At 57.2% G+C, this 20,817-nt stretch overlaps 1 protein-coding gene across 5 annotated transcripts in view; it reads right to left on the bottom strand.

The window, feature by feature from the left end:
• Positions 1-17: 17 nt before the first annotated feature.
• Positions 18-20,817, bottom strand: part of ARHGAP44 (Rho GTPase activating protein 44) — a 29,238-nt gene continuing 8,438 nt past the window's right edge. For 2 of the 5 annotated variants that reach the window (XM_065693573.1, XM_065693575.1), the window contains exons 2-21: positions 19,871-19,910; positions 16,375-16,479; positions 16,215-16,291; positions 15,086-15,197; positions 14,157-14,233; positions 13,349-13,466; positions 11,814-11,882; positions 11,661-11,742; positions 10,729-10,856; positions 10,472-10,583; positions 8,595-8,676; positions 8,013-8,093; positions 7,817-7,930; positions 7,585-7,676; positions 7,112-7,292; positions 7,006-7,023; positions 6,578-6,799; positions 5,052-5,149; positions 4,639-4,962; positions 18-2,935 (exon numbers count right to left, since the gene is read on the bottom strand). In XM_065693573.1, the coding sequence (XP_065549645.1) occupies positions 2,784-2,935; positions 4,639-4,962; positions 5,052-5,149; positions 6,578-6,799; positions 7,006-7,023; positions 7,112-7,292; positions 7,585-7,676; positions 7,817-7,930; positions 8,013-8,093; positions 8,595-8,676; positions 10,472-10,583; positions 10,729-10,856; positions 11,661-11,742; positions 11,814-11,882; positions 13,349-13,466; positions 14,157-14,233; positions 15,086-15,197; positions 16,215-16,291; positions 16,375-16,479; positions 19,871-19,910 (2,284 nt within the window). In that variant the 3' untranslated portion in view covers positions 18-2,783. The remainder of the gene's footprint in view (positions 2,936-4,638; positions 4,963-5,051; positions 5,150-6,577; positions 6,800-7,005; positions 7,024-7,111; positions 7,293-7,584; positions 7,677-7,816; positions 7,931-8,012; positions 8,094-8,594; positions 8,677-10,471; positions 10,584-10,728; positions 10,857-11,660; positions 11,743-11,813; positions 11,883-13,348; positions 13,467-14,156; positions 14,234-15,085; positions 15,198-16,214; positions 16,292-16,374; positions 16,480-19,870; positions 19,911-20,817) is intronic. The other 3 variants (XM_065693576.1, XM_065693577.1, XM_065693574.1) reach the window with 3 other exon arrangements.

Here is a 20,817-nt window from a genome sequence, read left to right as displayed (position 1 = left end):
AGTATTTATTGTGGTGGGAGAGTTTTATTCAGGTGCTTTTTGTTTTCCAAAAGGCAGCTGTTGGGGGGCTGGGGGTCCCCACACCACACTCTATGCAACCCACGATTCCTCCAGCCAGCGTTTGTACGCAGGGGCTGCTGCCCTCTGCACATCGTTTCTATTAAAGACACCGAAAGGAGCCCAGTGTGGTGCCTGGGGACAGTGCCCACGGGTGGGAAGGGCGTTGTGTCCCATATAGAGGTGGTCCTGGGACTGTGGTGCCCCAGGGTGGTGGGGATCACCCTGGGCATGGGGCTTGGCAGGGTCAGTGCTGGCCAGAGCCTGCCTTGGCATGGCTGTGTGCGGGCTGGGAGGTGGCAGCACCAAGAGCACCAGTCGTGGTGCCCTGTGGCCAGGCCTGGCAAGGCAGAGGAAGGCAATGTCTGGAGAAATGGCGGTAGGCAGGGATGCAGATGGAGGAAGTGAGATCAGGCTGGAGAGGAAAGTGGAAACAGCTGAAGGAGGTGAAGGTACATGCAGGGAGAGGAATGGGGTACAGGAGGTAGACCTGAAGGTGGGATCAGGTTGCAGGAGACAAAGATGGGTGTGGAGGAGGTCAGGTTGGGGTGGAGATGGAGGAGGTGAAGGTGGAAGTGGAGGACATAGGTGTGGATGAGGTGGGATGGAGATGGAGGAGATGGGAACAGAGATGGAAGTAGAAGAGATGGAGGTAGAAGTAGAGGTGGAAGTAGGACTGGGATGAGGTGGAAGAGGATGAAGAGATGAAGGTGAATGAGACCATTCCTTGCTGGAGGTTTGCTTCAGTCTAAGGCCCTTGCTGTGCCACTGCTGTGCCCTGGCTGTTAACCCTGCTTTGTGTCAGGGAACAAATGTGGGGCTGTCCCACATGTGCCACCCTGGTAAGCAGCAGCCCTGGGCATGGCAGGTTCCTCAAGGCACCCAAGGGCTGCTGGCAGTGGCATGGGCAGGACACTCACATGCACTCCACAACTGCAGCTGGGAGGGCATGGGAGCCCCAGTGCAAGTGGCCATCCCTGTGCTAGGCCTTGAGGGCTCTGTGCCACGCTGCCAAGCTCCATGGGTGGCACCCCCACACACAGCCCCTACCATCCCATGGGGAATGGGGTAAAGGATGTGGCTTGGCCAGGCTGGAGACCCACTCCAGTGATGCACTTAAGTGTGGGCAGAGCACTATCCCTTCCCTGGCACCCATGTCTGCCTGCAGGCAGCAGCACCTGGAGTATCCATTCCCTGTGCTCCACAGCCATGCCCCTCCATACCCTGGAAAGTGGGGTCTCAGCCCCACCCCCATCCCACCAGGCTGGGGTAGGCCTTGGTGCCAGACAAGGCCATCGCTGCCCACCCTCCGCCATGGTGCTCCTCTCCACACGTGCTGCTTAGCCCCAAAACACAGACAGGACCTGCCACAATAGGATAGGCGGGTGCTGGGTGGGCACCTACCCCAGGACTGGGACCATCCCAAGCCTGATGCCCAACCCCATTGGATCAGGACCATGACAGCCCACACAAAGCACAAACCCATAGTTCTATCACCCCAGCCCTCATTAAAACCCATTTCCTATAGCAAAACACCTTCCAAGAGCTAGGGGGACCAGCCCAAAATACAGCCTGGGGCACTTCAGGTCCAATGAGGTCCCATCCCATGAGACCAGGACCATGACAGCCCATACAAAGCAGAATCCCCATCATTTTATCACCCCAACCCAGTTTCCTACAGCACCTTCCAAGAGCATATGTCCTAAATCCATCAGTGGGCACCAAGCCAGGCTGGGACCACCCCAAATCTGGGCTGGGGCCAGCTCAAATCCATCCTAGGAGAACCCCACAGCTGGTGCTGCCACATCCAATGGAGCTAGGACCATAACATCCTGCACTGACCTTACTGTTTCCTGCGTCCCAACCCTCCTGCATCCCCACATCCTCCCACTAAGCCCCCCAGTGCCACAGCTGCCATGGTGCTGCCGGTGCCGACGGGCATTAAGCAAACGCCAGCGCTGCAGAGCAGTTCCCAGCGAGTGGCACATGGATTTATTGATTACTTTTGGGGTGCTGGTGCCCCCGGGGGCCCACCTGGGGCAAGGGACATGGTGCGAGCGGGGAGGGGGGGCGAAGCACGGCCATTTCCATCCTCCTGCTGGGCACTCGGTGGGCGAGAACGGCTCCAAATAAAACAAATCTCTGTATTTTTTCTCTCTATAGATACAAATATATAGTATATGTATCCCTGCCGATATATATATCTCTTATCTCTCTGGGAAGGATAAAAGGTTAATTTGTCTTTGCATGCACAACCAAAGCCACCAACCCACAGGGACAGTGGGTGCCAAGGGACATGTGCCCTTCCCCGCTGGCACCCCAAAAGCCTGAGGGGGGCACATCCTGTTATTGCTGATCAGGTCCCGTCCTGCTCCGGCAATCAAGCGGAGGGGGCAGAAGCTGAAGAAATGAAATCCCGCTGCAAAGCACCATCGAGCTCGTTGTCACCTGGCTGGTACCCAGCGGCACCCACCATCAGGGCACGGAGGAGGTGGTGGCATCACCCCAGGACCATGGGTGCTGCGGGGCAGGGGGGCGGGGGGGGCAGGCACCCTGTTGAAAGGCAAAGTCTGGATAAGGCAAAAAAAAAAAACAACTCAAAAACAGCGACTGCCCCCAAACTGGGCACTTTGCCACACAAAACTGCCGTGCCAGTGACCCTTGGTGCCGACGGCCGGTGCTGGCCCCTGGGTGATGCAAGGATGAGCTTGGGGACAGGGACACTGTCATAGGGCTGTGCTCTCCGATTCCTCCTCCTCCTCCTCTGGCCGGGCAGCCGGGCCTGGCCCCGAGAGTCTCTGCGGTGCCTCCAGCGGGTCCCGGCACAGGGCGGCATCTGGGGGGACGTGGAGGGAGGGGACCTCAAAACGGAGCAGACCTGCGGGAGGGCAGAGTGATGGGGGACGCCACAGCGGGGGCTCAGCGGTAGGACACCCTGCCAGGGCTGGTGCCATGGTAGTGCCACCACCAGGGATGTCACCACTTGTCCCTGCTCTGTGCTACCCCACCCGAGCCAGAGCCTGTGACACCGGCACACGGCCTGGCCCCCACGACGCTCTGGTCCCCTCCCACCGAGCACGGGTGGTGCTGCTGTCCCTTCTCCCAAGGGAACTGCAGGGTGAAACAGTGACACGGGGTGACCTGCAACCTGAGGCTGGCAGTGTCACCACCGTCCCTTGTGGGGAGCCCAGCCCCACTTCAGGAAAAGCCAGCTCAGGCACTCCACAACGGGCAGCAACTCCTCAGGGCACCCAGCAAAGAGCTGCATCCACGCTGGGGTGCAGTGCCAGGGTGCACAGATGCCAGGGTGCAGTGCTGTGGTGCAATGCTGGGGTACACCAGTGCCAGGCTGTGATGCCTGGGTGTGATGCCCAGGCTGTACCAGTGCCTGGGGTCAATGCCAGGGTGCTGTGCCAGGGCTACAACGACGCTGGGGTGCAAGACCGGGACTGCACAGGATGCCAGAGCTGCACCAGTGCCAGCGCCACCACTGAAGGTGAGCAGTGGCCCAGGGAGCACCAGCCCCGGCTCAGCGGATGCTGGGGTCTTGCTGTGCCCGCACCGTGCCACCCCGCTCCAGGCAGGCTGGGCACATGGCAGAGTGGAGCACCCATGGTCAACGCGGGCAGAGCTGGGAGCTCCGAGCAGTGCCTAGCCCCATGCTACCCCGGCCTACGTGTCCCTGATGCCATCAAAGCATCGCCCTGGTCATCCTCCTCAAAGGATGCAGCCCCCACTGCTGTGGGGACACTGGGGCGGTGGGACACATGGAGACACAACCACCACCTAAGGACAGGTGTCTCTACAGCACAGCAGGAACAGCGGCGGCACAGGCTCATGGTGCTTCCCAGAAATAATGCCACCTTCCTGGCGACATCAACACCTTCCATAGGGTGCCTACACTTTCCAAGTGACAGTTCCACCTTTCCATGGACATTGTCACGTTCCTGGGGACACTGCAGCTTTTCTGGACACATCTGCACCTTTCTCAGGGGGACATCTCCATCTTCCTCAGGATGCTGCCACTTATCCAGGGAGGATGCTGCCTTCACGGGAACATCATCACCCTCCTGGTGACAGTTCCACCTTTCCGGGGAGATAGCTACATTTCCCGGGACACTGACACTTTCCTGAGTACATCATCACCCTCCCAGGGTCATCAGCACCATCTCAGGGATGTCACAACTTTCCTGGGAACAGCTCTACCTTTCCAGGGAGGATGCCTCCTTCCTGGGGACATCACCACCTTCCAGGGGACAGTTCTGCCTTTCCAGAGACACTTCCACCTTCCTGGGGCACACAGCCTCAGGGACACTGCCATCCTCCTGAGTGTATCACACCTTCCTGGGGACACTGCCACTCTTCCAGGGAGGATGCTACCTTCCTGGGGACATCATCACCACCTGCCTGGGGACATCACCGCTTCCAGAGGGCGCTGCCACCTTCCCAGTGACAGTCCCACTTCTCCACGGGCACCGCCACCTTCCTGAGCCCGCTGCCACCTTTCCAGGGGCATCTCCCCCTCCCCGGGGCCACCAGCAGCCGCCCCCCCCGCGCTGCCGGCGCCACGCCCCGGGTTACCTGTGACGGCGCCGTCCCCGGGGCCCGCGGTGTCCCGGCGGGGCAGCTCCGGGGGCTGGGGGGGGCCGGGGGCGGCCGGGGGGGGCTGCGGCGGCGGGGGCAGGGCGGGCCGCGGCCGCGGCTTCGGGGTGGGCCGGGACCGGGCGGCGGCGGCGGGGGGGGGCAGGAGCGGGGCGGGCGGCGGGCAGGGCCCGGGGGGCGCGGCGGGGCCGAACGCGGCGGGGGTGCTGGGGGGCGTGGGGGAGAGGCTGCCGGGGGACGGCTGCCCGGCCCCCGGCTCCCCCGCGGCCGCCCGCGGCGGGATGGGCGCCAGCTTCTTGGCCACTGCGAGAAGAGACAAGGGGGGGTCAGGGGGCTGCGGTCACACCGGGCGCGGGGACCCTTCCCGGCTCCACCCCCCGGCCCTCTCCTACCTTTGCGCGGGGCGAGCGGGCTCTGCTCGGCCGGGACCGGCCCGGGGCTGCCGTGGAGCTGCCCGGCCCCGGGGGAGGTCTCCGGGAGTCCGAGAGTGCTGGGGCGGGGGGGGAGAAGGTAAAATACGGGAAAAGGGGAAGGGAGAAGGAAGGTGAGGAGGAGACGGGGAAGGTGGGGAGGGAAAGGGCAAGAGGGATGGAGGGCAAGGGCAAGGGGAAAGGACAAGGGAAGGTGATGGAAGGGAAGGGACAATAATTAAAAAAAAAGAAAAAAGTTAAATTAATAAAAATTAAAATAAATTCAAAATAGAAAATTAAAAATAAATCAAAATCATCATGAAAAATAAAAATAATAAATTCAAAGAATGTAAAATTGAAAACCAAAATGGAAAAAAATAAAACAATACAAAGTAAACAAATACAAAAATATCAAAAAGCAACAAAAAAAGGAAAAATTACAAGTAAAATTAAATAAAAACACAGGGTTTTTTAAATTAACAGCAGCAAGAAATGGAAAGGGCCATGACCCCCTGCAGGCAGCGGCAGGAGCCTCGCTGCAGCCCGAGCGGGTGTTTCTCAGCCCCCAGCCCACTTGCAGAGCCCACCCCACGGCACCCTCAAGCCGCTGTCTGCGGTTCCCCGTTTCCTGCGGCTCCCGGGGGAGCAGCAGCGCTGTGCAGGGGGGCGCTCAGGGAGAGCCCTTTGGGGGCAGTGAGGGGGCGAGGCTGACACCAGGGTGAGGGGAGAGCAGCAAGGAGAAGGCTGGGTGGGGGGAGGCTCTGCCTGCAGCCCAGCCAGGGGGGCTGTGCCCAGGCATGGGGCCGGGGAGCCACTGGTGCGTGGGGCAGGGGGGGGCTGCAGAATGGCCAGAAACACCCTAAAAAGAGGCAGAAAAAATCCCCCAGGAAATGAAGGGAAAAAATAATAAAAGAGCAGAAGCACTGGGAGAGGAGGGGAGGGGAGGGGATTGCTGCCGTGAAGGTCCCGGGGTGCGGCAGGAGCCCCTCACCTCATCCCAGCACTCCACAGCATGACCCATGCAGCGCTGCCACCCGCACCCACGGGTGCGCCCCGGAGCACAGCACGTCGCACAGATGGTTGCAGAGCCCAGCCCACCATTCTGGGGCAGAAATTTGGAATTTGGGTACTTTCTCCACCTGACCTCTCAAGTCAGACACAGACCTTGGGCAGAGGAAGGGCTCAGGGGACACTGGGCTCCTTTAGGCTCCTTTTGGCTCCTTTCCTTTTCCTCTCCTTCCATCACCAGCACAAAATTCACTCCAGCTGTGAGCCAGGCTGGGGACCCACAGCAAAATCCGCCATTCCCACGGGGCCAGCAGGATGGGATCTTGCAATGGCTGCAGGGGTGCTGAACATCCTCCCACTGCCCCTAGGATACTGCTCCTCTCCCGGGGATGCTGAGCATCCTCTCCCACTGCCTCCAGCACGGCCATGGAGCTGGTTTGCTGCTGCACACACTGGGAGGGATGCCCAGGTTTGGGCCCCAGGGGTGCCAGTGGCCTTACCTTGTCCGCTCAGCTCCCGGGGGGAAGCCAAAGCTGGTGGGAGGCGGGGAAGGGGTAGCAGATGTGTCCGGCGCTTGCTCGGGAATGGGTGAGTGGGGCGCGGGGGGCAGCTCTGAGGGCGGTGCAGGCGGCTGCGCGGCTGGCGGGGTGGAGGCTGCCTTGCGCCCTGCAGACGTGCCTCGGCGAGCCACCCACGAGGTGTCCATCACCCTGACGCCCATGCTGGGGGGACACAGAGACAGGCTCTCAGCACCCACCCTCCAGCTCCCTAAAGATGCCTCTTCCACTGGGAAGCTGCTGGGAACGAACCTCCGTGGCAATAGGGCAGGGGTGGCAGTGGGATTCACCCTCTATCCCTCCCTCAGGTATTAGCATCCTCCCAGCAACCACCCTGCACCTTCCCAGCACTGCTGTGGAGGATACGGTACCTTTGGATTTTCCTAAGGCTGCACAGACAGAAACACAAGATTGTTAGTGTAAAATGACAATGCCACCCCCTCCTTTTTCCCAAACCCAGCACCACAAAGACCCTACCCATCCTTCTTGTAAAACTCCAGCATCATGTTGTCTGTGGCCACACTAAGGGGCCGCCGTGCCTGGTCATGCTGCCGGCGGTCTGCGTGGTCCATGTCTGGGGAGGGCATGGAGCTGTAGTTGGCATTGTGGTTGATGTGCATGGGACTGCCGTAATTGCCCGTCACATTGAACTCAATGTCTGAAGGAGAGAAAGGAGAAGAGGGGACATCGGGACCTGTGTCCTCAGGGAGGGGTGGAGGTGGGGGATCGGCACAGCAAGAATGCTCAGGTGCACATGGAGCAGCTGGGTTGGGCTCACTGGTGTGATGTGTCTTGCCAGATCTCTGCCGGAGCCTCCCCTATCCCCAAACCAAGGCAAGCAGAGGGGGCTGGCAAAAATCAATGTGGGAACTCAGCACTCACTCCCAGGGAGAGCTGTGGTGTCCCACAAAGCACATCCCACCCTGCCACCACCACTGCGCACAGCCTACCTCCAGGGAAGAACCAGTCGGCATGCTGGATGAGCGGCTCAATGATGCCCACGATCTGCAGCGAGACGGTCGTCATCATCTCTGTCATGTTCCTGCAGGGCAGCAGGGATGGGCTCAGCACTCCACTGCTGTCCAGCCTTATTCCCGGCAGGATTTTGGCCCCAAGCCCCGCCCCCACCCCTATTTCCCCAGCATCCTTCTGGCATGCTCACTTTCCACCCTGATACCTTACCCATCTGCCTGCGGCCAGAGGAGGTTGGGCCCCAGCACGATGGCCACATTGCTCGGTGTCATTTTATTCGTGTCCTGGTACTCGGTCAGCTTGGCCAGGAATTTAATCACATACCTGGAAATAGGAGCCCAGCCGTGCCAGTGTATCAGAGCCACATCACCATCTCCTCCCCGGGCCCTGCTGGCCCCATGCTCACCTGATGTTGTTGTAGTTGGCTTTGGGCAGCTTCTCACAGGTGTTCCAGAGAGCCTGCAGCCGCTTCTCCTGCTCCGGGATGCTGCGGGGAGGTGGGTGAGAAATTTCTCTCTTATCCCTGTGCCTGACATCCCACTACTGCAAACGTCTGCCTCAGTGGAGGAGGCACAATGGTGCCATCTCAGCCGACCCAATCCTTGAGGGGTTTGGTGGTTCCATGGTGCAGAGCGCACCAACAATACAGGTGGGAGTTCCCTTGGCCAGTGGTCCCCCCAGGTTCTGCACACTCATCCAGACAGCACCAGTGCCTGGCACTCAAGGGCTTGCTGAAAGATGCTGTGAAAGCTCAACCACCTTGGTCTGGGCCATGCTGGGGACATCAGGGGACATCATGGCCACCCTCATTGCTGGGACCCACTGTGCTCAAGGATCATTGTGAGAACCCTCCTGGCTCTCAGACCCTGGAGAAACATCCCAAATGCTGCCAGCCAGGTCAGAAATAACTCACGGTCCCCAACCATCCATGGGGACCAAAGATGCCACCACCTGTCTCAGAGGAACAGCGGAGATGCCCCAGACTCACTTGGAGGCCTGGATCCACTCCTCATACAGCTCAAATGTCATGAGCGGTTCTGGCAGCTCTCGCAGGTAGGACTTGAGGGCTCCTGCAGCACACAAGGGACACAGGGCTCGGCACTGCGGGTGGCACCAGATGGCGGGCACCGAGTGGTTTTGCTCCTTGGCATTTTGATTCCCACCCCTCCCAACCTTCACATCCCAAAGCACCCTCTAGTTTCCCTGGCTTGGTGGAGCCTGTGGCATTGCCTGACCCCCCGCAACCACCTTGCCACCTTCAGCTAGTCCCTCCTAGCACCTCCCTGAATCCCTCCATCATTCTTGCCCCCACCAGGTGTTCACCCCAGTCTCCATCCTTCATTTTTGCCTTGGACCTTCACAACAACTTGTGCTGGGAAAAGGTTCCCATTGAAGTCAACAGGAATCCAGGGTCCAATCCTGCGGCTGCCAGAAAGCCCATCCCAGGAGGAGAGCAGCTGGCTGGAATTTAAACCTAATAATGCTTAATTGCAGCCCCATGGGTTGGGATCTCTGCTTAGAGAGGGCCTACATCCCAGAAGAGGTAAAGAGAAGACAGCAAGCTTGATGAGACCACACGTGCATCTTCCCGACTACTCCCTACTCCTGCAGAGATTCTCCTGATCAGTATCACCCTCGTTCAGTGTCACCAGGGCCCCACCAACTGGATTACGATTGTGTTCCTACTTTCTTCCTCACCTGAATTCCAAAACACTGCTCAAGCCCCGTCCCAGGGAAGGGGACACTGCGGTTGGGGTTTGTGCTTCTTCGTGGATGGCAACTCCTGAACACCTGACCACCACTGGCACTGAATGCTGTGTTTCTGCACCTGCCTTTGTCCCCTGTATATTGTGTCTTCACTGTTCAAAGGCTTTGGGACAAATCACAGAAGGGTTGAGGTTGGGAGGGACCTCTGGAGGTTGTCTGGTCTAACCCTGCACTCCAGCAGGACCACCAGAACTGGTTGCCCATTATTGTGTCCTGGTGGCTTTGGAGTATCCCCAGGAATGGAGACTCTACCGCCTGCTTGGGCACAGCCTGTGCCAGCCCTTGGTCACTTGCACAGTGACCAAGTGTCTCCTGAGGTTCAGAGGGAAGCTCCTGTTTGTGCCCATTGTCCTGGAACTGGGCACCATTTGAAAGAGCTGTCTTCTTTGCACCCACCCTGCAGGTACGTCCATTGATGAGATCTCCCTGAGCCTTCTCACCAGGCTGAACAGTCCCAGCTCCTCCAGCCTTTCCTCCCAGGAGAGATGTTCCAGGCCCATCTTCACAGCCTTTCATTGGGCTCCCTGCACTATGTCCACTTCCCTGCTGTAATCCTCTGAAGTGGAAGAATCACGTCCCTTCACATTCCCTTCAGGGCAGGCCAGAACACCATTCACCTTCAGTGTGCCACAAGGGCACGTTGCTGGCTCATGGTCAGCTTGGTGGCCGCCAGGACCCCCAGGACCATCTCTGCCAAGCCACTTTCCAGCTGGGCAGCTCCAGCATGTCCTGGTGCCTGGGGCTCCTCTTCCCCAGGGGCAGGATTTGGCACTCCCCCTTGCTGACCTTTATCAGGTCTCTCTCAGCCCACCTCTCCACTGTGCCCACGTCCCTCTAGACGGCAGCACACCTCTCAGTTTGGTGTCACCTGCCAACCTGCAGAGGGTCCACCCTGCCCCATCCATCATCCACACCATGAATGAAGGTGTCAATCAGGATTATACCAGGCATGAACCCCTTGCCTACACCACCGGTTACTGGTCTCCAAGTAGACTTTGTGCCATTGATGACCACTCTTTGGGTGCCCATAGTTGGTGCTTGGGGGCTGGATGGGCCATGCTACACAGCACCAACCCCCTGCCCCGAGGCAGCATCTACCTGCGATGGCATGTGGGTCAGCCGAGTACTCCTGCACGTCCACCACGCAGCAGTCCAGGGCAGCTTTGAGCTTCTTCAGCTTGGAGGCCGAGGGAGCCACTCGGAAAAGACCCTTCATAGAGGATACAGGAGAGTGTCGGACAAGCTTTGGGGCAGGGGAATGTCACAGAAACCCCCTGGCTCCTTGTCCCTGCCTTGGAGGCTCCCAAGCCCCCTTCCACCATGCCCAGCCGAGGGTGGTAGGACATGGGACCCACCTCCTCCTGCATGCCACACTCCAGGAGCATCGTCACGCATGCCTCCACGGGGAAGGCGATCTCCCGCCCGCTGACAGCCAGGTGCTCCTCCAAGGGCTTTCCAAAGGAGGGCTTTTCCATCCATGCCTCTGTGACAGGCAGAGGGGGTGAGAGAAGGGGGAGACGACATGGTGGGGACAGTGACGGATACAGCATCCCTTCCCCAAAAGGCCCTTGAATCACAGCATTTCAGCAGCAAAATATTCCATTTGGGTGTTGCTAAAACAACAGGACCCCGCACCTCTGTCCTGGGCTGCTCGGGAAGTGCTTTTTAAAGATTAAATCCAAACAAAATGTTTTCCAGTCATCACACGGGACATTTCAAAGGGGCTGGATAACGTTTTCCGGGGGAACAACCACAGGCAAACCTTTGCAATATTTTACCCCTTCTTCCATCACAGTTTGAGGCAGGAATATTTTGCGGGATCGAGAGAAAGAAAATAAAATACAAATCACTCCCTGCCCTGTTGCAGCAGCGGCAGCACCCCAAGCCCCGCCCCGGGGAATGTGCTGCTCTTGGGGCCACCGCGCTGGGTGGTGGCCCCAGCCCTGGCCTCGGCCTCCCAGCCCAGCTCCTTTGAAGGTCGCACACTGGAAAGTGCAGCCCCAGGACCCCCCCGTGGCACTGAATTCCCACCTCCGGTGTTGCGCTTGACGGGAATAGTCGGGCAGGTTTCCCTTTCCCCGCCCCCATGAAGCTGGCTGGATCCTGCCCACCACAACCAAGTGGGATGGGGATGGGACGCCCTCCGCAGGGCTGAGGCAGGCAGGATGCAGGTGGAGCAAAGGGAGGATGCTCAGGTGCCTAGCTCATCGCTGTGCCTAAAGCCCTGCACGGCTCTGGCATGAGGCAGAGCCCTCGGCGTTGTGTGCAGGAGGGGACAGGCACTTACCCTGCTGGGCTTTAATCTGAGGCAGGACGCTCTGCAGCAGCGCTAGGGATTTCCGGTGGTATTCGGCCTGCACCTCGATGAGCTGTGGGGAATGGCAGCGGCTGTCACCCTGCGGCCGCGCTGCAGCAGTCCCGCAGGGTGAGTGGCACTTACCGTTTGGAAATAGTTTGCATAGTCTACTTCTTTGGCCACAAAATTGTACATGTCAGCCGAGAGCTGGTCCTATGGAGAGCAGAGAATAAGTGGCTGTCCCATCCATTCTGCCCTCATGCCACTGTGATGGCCCTTTTGGAGGCCACCAGGAGGGACCAGCTTGGTCACAGCAGGAGCCAATATGCAATGTGGCACACGGCAGCACCCACTCGAGAGGTGCTCGGCATGTTGAATACACAGCAGCAGCATGGGGGTTTGCTCTCTGCCCATCCTCAACCTCCCCTGTCTTCCTTCCAGAGCCCACAAGGAGCTGGTGACTTGCAAGGAGCTCCCTGCATGTGACAGTCACTTGGGGACAAGCTGTCCGCCAGAGGCATGGGCTGAATGGCACAAATTAAACCTCAAGTTTGCTCGTCCCACAACCTCATTACATTGCTCCACGCATGCAAGTGGCTCATTAACCCCAGGCCCAATTGCTGTGCAGTGGAGCAGTGTGCACTGCCACCGGTAACATCCCAACCACTTGGTGTGGACCAGACTGATGGGGCATCAGGTTCTTCTTGCTCTGCATTGCAACGAGTCCCTCAGCACCAGGATATGAGTCTCTCTGCCCTCACGCTCACAAAATAGATTTTGCCACTTCCTGAATTGCTCCTTTCTGAGAATCCCTTTGGTTCACTCAGCAAGAGGAAAATCACCAGGGTTTTAAAACACTGTGAGCGTGTCCCAGCTGCAACATCCACCATCAGTGCAGTCAATATACGGGGGCAGCACCTGGCTGAAGTGGTTTGCTGAAAATCGCTGGGCGTGTGGGGCTGTGATGCTCTAAGATGCGGGAGACGGCACTGGTTTGGGGCTGGATTTGTCTGAAAGGCTGCTAGGGTTCTGGTTGTACCACTGGACGAAAATGCCAGGTTTGAGACATGCACCCAGCTCCACCTCCTGCCCAACACCTGCAGCACCAGCTCTGCCTGGGCCTTTGCATTTTCTGCCCTGGGGGAATTTAAAGCCACACAAAATTGTCTGTGAGTTTTATTGCTGACTCCTGCAGCCTGTGACGAAGGCTCTGGCAGCAGCATCCCCTCTCAGACACTTTTCCCACCCAGCATGCCCAGCTGGGGGCCATGCTCCTGTGGGACTGTGCGGGGTGACATGGCCGGGTGCAACAGGTGGGCTTGGAATGTGCTGGCACTTCCTGCAAGTCTCTGTGCCAGGACTGGGCATACTTAGTGCTGAGCTCAGTGGCTCCTGCTGGGATGGGTCCATCGGGAATGGGATGCTCTCTGGTTCCTGCAGGATATGGAGCACGGGGACACAGGAACCAGGGATGTCCTTCTTGGCCTGGTGAGCATCACCCACTGCCACCAGGCTGCTTTATGTTTTTTTTTTTACCAGCCAGGCTGGAGTAGGGCTTATCATGGGCAATGGGGTAAGAAGAGGGTGAAGAATGGGATAAGAAGAGATACTGAAGGCTTTTCCGTGGTGCTCAGACACCAAGATCCCCCCATGCCAGCACGGAGCAATCCCCCAGGTACCCTGCAGATCTCCACTCTGTTGGCGGCCTCCTCCATCTCCTCCCTGAGAGCGTCGGCTTTGGCACCCGAGGGCTGCAGGTTGCTGGCCAAGCTCGAGGACTTGGCGGACTGCTGCCACCTGCAGAGAGGGCAGAGCTGTTACAGCGAGGGACAGGGACCCAACACAGCTCTAGATCCCAGCAGCAGGGCAGTCCAGGGACTCCCCTCAGCCAAGATCACCATGGTCCCAGTGCTCAGCACCATGCAGATGGTCCAACCTAGACTGGGAGGCAGCGTCTACTCCCAAGCCCAAACATCCTCTGTCCCAACCAGCTGCAAGCACTGAGCTCTCATTACACAATTATTTTCAGAAGGACACATCTCATCCAGACGGGAGGAGAAAGGAAGGCAATGGAAGAGCCTGGACATGACAGTGGGGATTACAGACACTTCCCAGGCCTCTCCCCAGAGCCCGCCGACTGGATGTTCCCAGGCAAAACCCAAAGAGCAGCCAACCCTGACTGTCACCCCTGCTGCACCCCAGCAGTACTCTACAGTGGTAGGAGCACCCAACTCTGCATTATGTAAGAACTCACCAAGATAGGGAAAAGAGTGAAAAACAAAGATTTGTGCCAGAAAAAAAATACTCTTTTCTGCAGAGAGCAGGCAAGGAAAAGTGATCTACGGATCCTGCAGACAAGATGAGAAATCATGGCTCACTGAAGAGCTGGAACTCAGGGCACACAGTGACACGGCCCTCCCTGGCACTGGTAAAAATACCCATCACTTGGTTTAGTTTTTATAAAGCAGTTTTGAAGCTGCTTCCTACCTCGTCCTGGAGGAGTCCATATCCAGCACGAGCTTTGCCAAGTGCTTCCTCTGCTTTTGGATATTTGGGATTTCCACCTGCAGAAACACACAAGACCAGGAGGAGATAAACATCCCCGGAGAGACGCTGGGGACAGGTCATGCCTGACTGCAATGCTGGAGCTGGGGTGGTACAAGCAGGGTGATAAGATGCAGCTCCTTACTTTAACATCATTAGGAAGACGGCACAGCTTGTCCCTCCTCCATGTCCCCACCCAGGCTGTGCCACCCCTTGACAGCCCCGACCACAGAATCCACACCCCTGAGAGGAGCACCCTTGGGCGATCAAAGATTCCTGCACTGGGGAGCAGGATGAAGGCAGGAAAAGGGCTTTTGGGGCTGGCAATGCAAAGCACATGCACAGGATGGTTTGCCAAAGAATCCGGTAATGGCCGAAAGCCCCAAACACAAGCAATGTGACAGAGCTCTTGTTTCTGCTGGGGGAGACAAAATCCGAACCAAGCTAAGGCCATTCTGCCAGATGTAAAAGGGGAAAAAAAGATGCACTGGGTAAAATTGAAAGACAAAGTTGGCAGCAGGGGGGAAGCAGGAAAAAAACCCTCCCAAACAACAGTGGTTTTGTTTGGAACTGAGAAAAATGGGTGAGGAATAAGTGTTAATGCTCTGCTTTTTGGGAATGGCAGAAAAGAGCAAGAGCAGCAAGAGCTGGCAAAGGAGCCCAGCAGGACCATCACCCAGCCCTGCTGCACATGAAGACACTGCCCCCCCAGCAAAGCATCAGAGAGCATCAAAGGGGGAAAGTCTCTCACTGGGGCCAGGAACCAAACATGCTGCCAAAGCCATGAGACCCGGCTCTCCCACAGGCTGGTTTGGATGTGAGCCCCCAGCACAGTGACACCCGACACAGGAACGTCTCCGACCACTGCTCACCTCAGCCAGCACAAAGAGGGGCTCGATGACGTCCCTCTCCACCTGCAGCTCGAAGTGGATGAGTTCCTGAGCCAGCTTGTCCTCCGCCTCCCCACACAGCCGCAGCATCTTCCTGTAAGGGCACACCGGGGAAGCGATGGGCACCCAGCCTCTGCCCATGGGGCTCTAAGCCCCTGTGGGTCTTGGCAGCAGTGCAGGGCAGCCCTTCCTTGGCAGAGGGCTGGAGGGACCAGAGCACCTCAGGGACCATGGGCACCCTCGGTGTTAGGAAAATATCATTCGGTAACTATTGTACCAATTATAGTCTGAAATTGTATGGAGTTTTATTATTATACATATATATATATATGTATGTACATACATATACACACACACTTTTTTTTAAAATATATATATATTTAAAAATACATGTAAGTCCATAAGAGGGCCATGAAGATGCTCTGAAGGCTGAAGCAGCTCTGCTCTGGAGCCAGGCTGAGAGAGCTGGGCTGGGGCAGCCTGGAGAAGAGAAGGCTCCTGAAGGGGAGACCTGAGAGCAGCTCCAGTGCCTAAAGGGGCTGCAGGAACCTGGAGAGGGGCTTGGGACAAGGGCCTGTAGGGACAGGCCAAGGGGAATGGCTTGAACCTGCCAGAGGGGAGACTGAGCTGAGCTCTTAGGCAGAAGCTCTTCCCTGTGAGGGTGCTGAGGCGCTGGCACAGGGTGCCCAGAGAAGCTGTGGCTGACCCATCCCTGGCAGTGCTCAAGGCCAGGTTGGACACAGGGGCTTGGAGCAAGCTGCTCCAGTGGAAGGGGTCCCTGCCCGTAGCAGGGGTTGCAACTGGATGAGCTTTAAGCTCCTTTCCAACCCAAACTGGTCTGGGGTTCTATGATGGTATACAGTTTACACTCTATCCTACATGACTAAAAGGGTCCCATCTTATCACAAGGAGAAGAATAAAGAAAACGCCTGGGCTACTGAGATCACATGATCATCCCAGCCCCTCCGACACCACCATGAGCCCCTTTCCCCCCCTCCCCTGCCCCAGTTATCTGGCATCATAGATAAGGAACTACAGCAATTCTCAGTGGCAGCATCCCAGCGGCACCCCAGCAGTGGCACAGCAACGGGGAGAACCAGGGCCCCCTTACCCTAGCAGGGAGTCGTCGCCCAGCACAGCTGACCCCTCCATCAAGCACTGTGCCAGTGTCGTCAGCGGCAGCTTCTTCTGCAAAGAGAGGGCTCCAGTTCGATCTGCCAGCCCAGTGCTGCCGCCTGCCCGGCAGCCTCAGAGCCCTGCCAAAGCCTCACCGAGCGCTTGTCAGCATCCACGCCTTGCTGGCCCTGCAGACATGCTGTCAGCTTCTTGTGGGTGCTGTGGGAGACCTGCTTCACCAGCTCCAGGCGCTTCTCCACCTGCGGATGCAGCGGTGTCCATCACCGGGGTATCCCACCTGGTCCCACACCCACGGTGCAGGGCCATACGGAACTTCTTGATTTTCAATCAAAATTGTTTCAATTGCCACTGCATCAGATGCAACAGCCCCAGAGCCCAGCCCCTTCCCAAAGCACGGATGCTTTACACAGGGGAAGGCTTCACCAGACTGATGCTGCCCCGTCGTAATTCCTTGAGGGAGGCTGATGGCTGGAAGGGACCAGCCTCCAAAGCCTTTGCGCCCCCGGGGAGTGGGGAGGAGATGTCTGTCCCAGCTGAGCCCTGCCACAAACCAAACTGGCCAATATTCTAACCTGGGCCTAAAAGTTGCTTTAATTGCCTCTGCATTGATTAAATGAAGCAGTTCATTCATAAACTCAGTGAGACAAGTCATTAAATGCCAGCAAAGAAGATCTGCTGAAAACCAAAGCTGAGAGACACAGGGAAAGCATGGAAACCTCAACATTTGGGCAAATAATCTGTGAAAACAGAAATATTTAAATGATCTGGGGGAAAAAATGACTACTCCCTGCCAGGGACAACTCCTGAGCCTGCAGCAAGTCCTTGGGGCAGGAGGCAACTCCTGAGCAGAGCCACCCCCCCACACTATAATGATATATATCTTAGTAATGTTTTATATAGAATGAAACAATCTCTATAGAAGTATTACTTATATATTTAAATAATCATAGAGCTCCATGATTCCTGGCTGAGGGAGAGCAGCCTCTGCCATCCCTGCAACATACACATGTGCCTTTCAACATATAGGTGAAATGTGTATGTATATAAAAAATTACATAAATTATATATACACACATGCATCCATGTTATGTTGCAAGGGGCCTGATGTTCAGAAGAGCACATATGTGGGTGCACACCCAGCTAAAGGAGCCAAACTGGAGATAATTAGATACACACCCGAAAGGGTTTGGGCTCCCCACCATCCCTGGAGACAGACCCCTGCCAACACGAGTGACTCCTTGCTCTGCACCCAGACAAGGCAGTACCCACCACCCTCCCCATTAAAGTATCTCCAAAAGGTGTAAAAGTCCCCTGTGCCATGCTGCCAAAGCCAGCCATGCCCTTGATGGTGTCAGCACTGGCGCTACCAAGGGCTGGGATGTCACCGGGTGGCTCCAAGAGCAGGGTCTGACTCTTGGTGCCAAAGGGCCACGGAGACCTCAGAGCTTGAAAGGAGAAATATCAAAAATTAAAATTGGAACAAAAAAGGTTCATTATTCACTTTTTCTCTGCTGCTGGTGGTGGGGAGTGCTCAGATCCCCTCCGCTCTTACTGGGGCTGACCATCCGTGGGGATCAGGGCATGTCACCGCTGCACCCTGCCCACCCCTGCCACCAGCACTGGTGGTGAGGAAAGGAAGATCGCCATCTCTTAGGAGGAGACAGGATTGAGAGCAGCCCTGAGAGGAAGGGCGTACAGGTGTTGGCTGATGAGAAGCTCCTCAGGACCTGGCTTCAGTGAGCGTTTGAGCCCAGACCGCCCCGTGTGCTGGGCTGCACCCCCAGAGCGTGAGCAGCAGCTCAGGGAGGGGATCCTGCCCCTCTGCTGTGCTCTGGGGAGACGCCCCCTGCAGCCCTGATCCAGCTCTGGGGCAGCAGCACAAGAGGGACGTGGAGCTGCTGGAGCGAGGCCAGAGGAGGCCATGGAGATGCTGCGAGGGCTGGAGCAGCTCTGCTCTGGAGCCAGGCTGAGAGAGCTGGGCTGGGGCAGCCTGGAGAAGAGAAGGCTCCTGAAGGGGAGACCTGAGAGCAGCTCCAGTGCCTAAAGGGGCTCCAGGAAACCTGGAGAGGGGCTTGGGACAAGGGCCTGTAGGGACAGGCCAAGGGGAATGGCTTGAACCTGCCCGAGGGGAGACTGAGCTGAGCTCTTAGGCAGAAGCTCTTCCCTGTGAGGGTGCTGAGGCGCTGGCACAGGGTGCCCAGAGAAGCTGTGGCTGCCCCATCCCTGGCAGTGCTCAAGGCCAGGTTGGACACAGGGGCTTGGAGCAAGCTGCTCCAGTGGAAGGGGTCCCTGCCCGTGGCAGGGGTTGGAACCAGATGACATTGGGACCTTTTCCAACCTGAACCATTTTGTGATAAAAATCCCCAGCTCCCGCTGGCTGGTGGCTGGGATGCCACCACAAGGACAGTGCTGACGAAGAACAAAGCAACCCACCAGTGCCCCGGTAGCCCATGTGGCCACTTCCACCAGCTATTTGTCACCAGTGCCAGTGACCAGCCGTGCTCTACCCTGCATGGTCTGGTCCCAGCCATGATGGAAACAGCTGCTGAATCCTTGGCAAAGCAGCAGGAGGGAGGGATTAACTGCTGCAGCTGTCTGCTCTCTGCACCCTGCTGGGACACTTGCAAACAGCTTTGTTGTACTCTCTTCCACCGTGGTTCCAGCATCCTCTAGTGATGGCTCACCCAAACCCTCTCCGTATTTTTGGCTAACACATGGCTCTTGTCAAAGCCTGAGGTGTGCTGAGAGCAGGGTCATTAGGTCCAAGTGAGGGCAACACAGGCAGGACATTGTGGCCAGAAAGAGCTAAAGGTCATTCTGCAGCTACTGTCACTTGCAGGTCATGGCCTCCTGCCACGAGCTTCCTCACAGGTTCTCTGTTTCTGCAGAATCTGCTACCTGACAGCAACAGCATAGACCAAATTCCCAAGATGCAAACACACCAGCTGAGACCAAAAAGCTTGCACTTTTCCCAGCCCCTCGTGTTGAGGAGGCTCCAGCAGCGGCTGGACTGGATGACACCAGGGGATGCCTGCGGTGATGGAGGACGAGGGCTGGGCACCCTCACTGCTGCCAGGCAGCTGCTTTGCTCAATGCCCAATGATTTAGACAACCTGTGAGTTAGAAACCTCATGAATTCAGTGATGGATCTGTGAATTCATGTCCTTTTGCTGGCACTTCCTCAGCCATCCCCCTCCGTGGAGTGTGTAGGAAGCACAGCCGATGCTCCATAGCACCACGTGAGGATTTTTGGCCCAGGCTGTTTTGCTGAAGTCTCCCAGCCATCAGCTCTGGGGACTGTACCCTGCTGTCGCACATCTTATCCCCAGGGCAGGTTTTGCAGCAGAGGCAGGAGCCTCAGGCACCCGCCTGCAATCTGTCCAGCCGTATCAGGTTGCCATCCTGGCAGAGACAAGACTGGATCCGATTGCAGCTGACCTGAGAACCAGGCTGGGAAAGGGCTGGGAAGGCATGTGGGAGTGAGGCAATGCTGCTTCTCACGCTCCCAGTCCCCTCCTCCTCCTCCCAGCCCATCTCATCACTGCAGGACACTGTGGCATCGACCAGCACGGAACTGCTGCTGCATCCAGCACCACAGGCATGGGTCAGACCAGCTGCAGAGGGCCTCACCTGCAGGAGATCTTCGCTCAAAACCTCTGTCTTCTCAGCCCTGCAAGACACGAAAGAACATAAAGCATTGGTGAAGGGTCTGGCGCACATGACTGCATGCTGCAGCACTGGGCACTGTTAAACGTGTTTTTCCATTGGGATGCAGCCAGTGATTTAAGGTTTTCTGGTCCCACCAGCCATCACCTCATCCTCTAAATAAGCAAAGGATGGAGCATCTTCACAGCTTACTGTGAGCATGCCACATCCCACACCAGTTTAGGGTCCTCCCCAATCTCACCCTTATTTTTTCATTATCTGCAGCAGAGCAGGGATGCTAAATTCCCGGGAGGATGCAGGCAATGCTGCAGAGGGAGACAGTGTGTCTTCGTAAGGAAGCAGCTCCTTCGGCTGTGCTGGGCGACGGATGACGGTGACACGGATTTCAAGGACACAACCCGTCTGCATGACTGAGCCTCTTCAGTTGGACACAGCCGACTGGATCTCTGCAGCAGCTGTCGGGGCTTCATCATCACCCTCCCTGCTGCTCCTCGGAGCCAGATTTACCACTCCAGAGCTTGTGTCATCCATCCACTGCCTTTGCTAGTGAGGAGCACCAGGGATGCAGGAGACAGAGACCCACAGCAACACCCTCCTCAGCCATGCACTGATCTGGAGCATCCTGCCTGCCAAGCCCCTGCACTGCTCCTCATCAGATCTGCTAAGGCTTATTTAAGCCGTCACATCCAGAACACTTACTCATCTTCTCAGGGCTTTTTTACAACTTCAGTGCATCACTTCTCCCTGAAAAATGACCTCTGTCAAGATGCACTTGGGCAGAGCTGTGGCTTAGCTAATTAGTCCATAAAGGTTTGTTGACAGGAAATGAAAGCTCAGTGGTCTCACCTTTCTTAAAAAAGTACCTTTATTGCCTGAGCCCTGCTTACTCTCTGCTGGTTTCTCAGCTTTGA

The sequence above is a fragment of the Lathamus discolor genome, chromosome 13, assembly GCF_037157495.1.
Source record: "Lathamus discolor isolate bLatDis1 chromosome 13, bLatDis1.hap1, whole genome shotgun sequence".
Taxonomy (NCBI): domain Eukaryota; kingdom Metazoa; phylum Chordata; class Aves; order Psittaciformes; family Psittacidae; genus Lathamus; species Lathamus discolor.
This window is presented reverse-complemented; position numbering and strand designations above follow the sequence as displayed.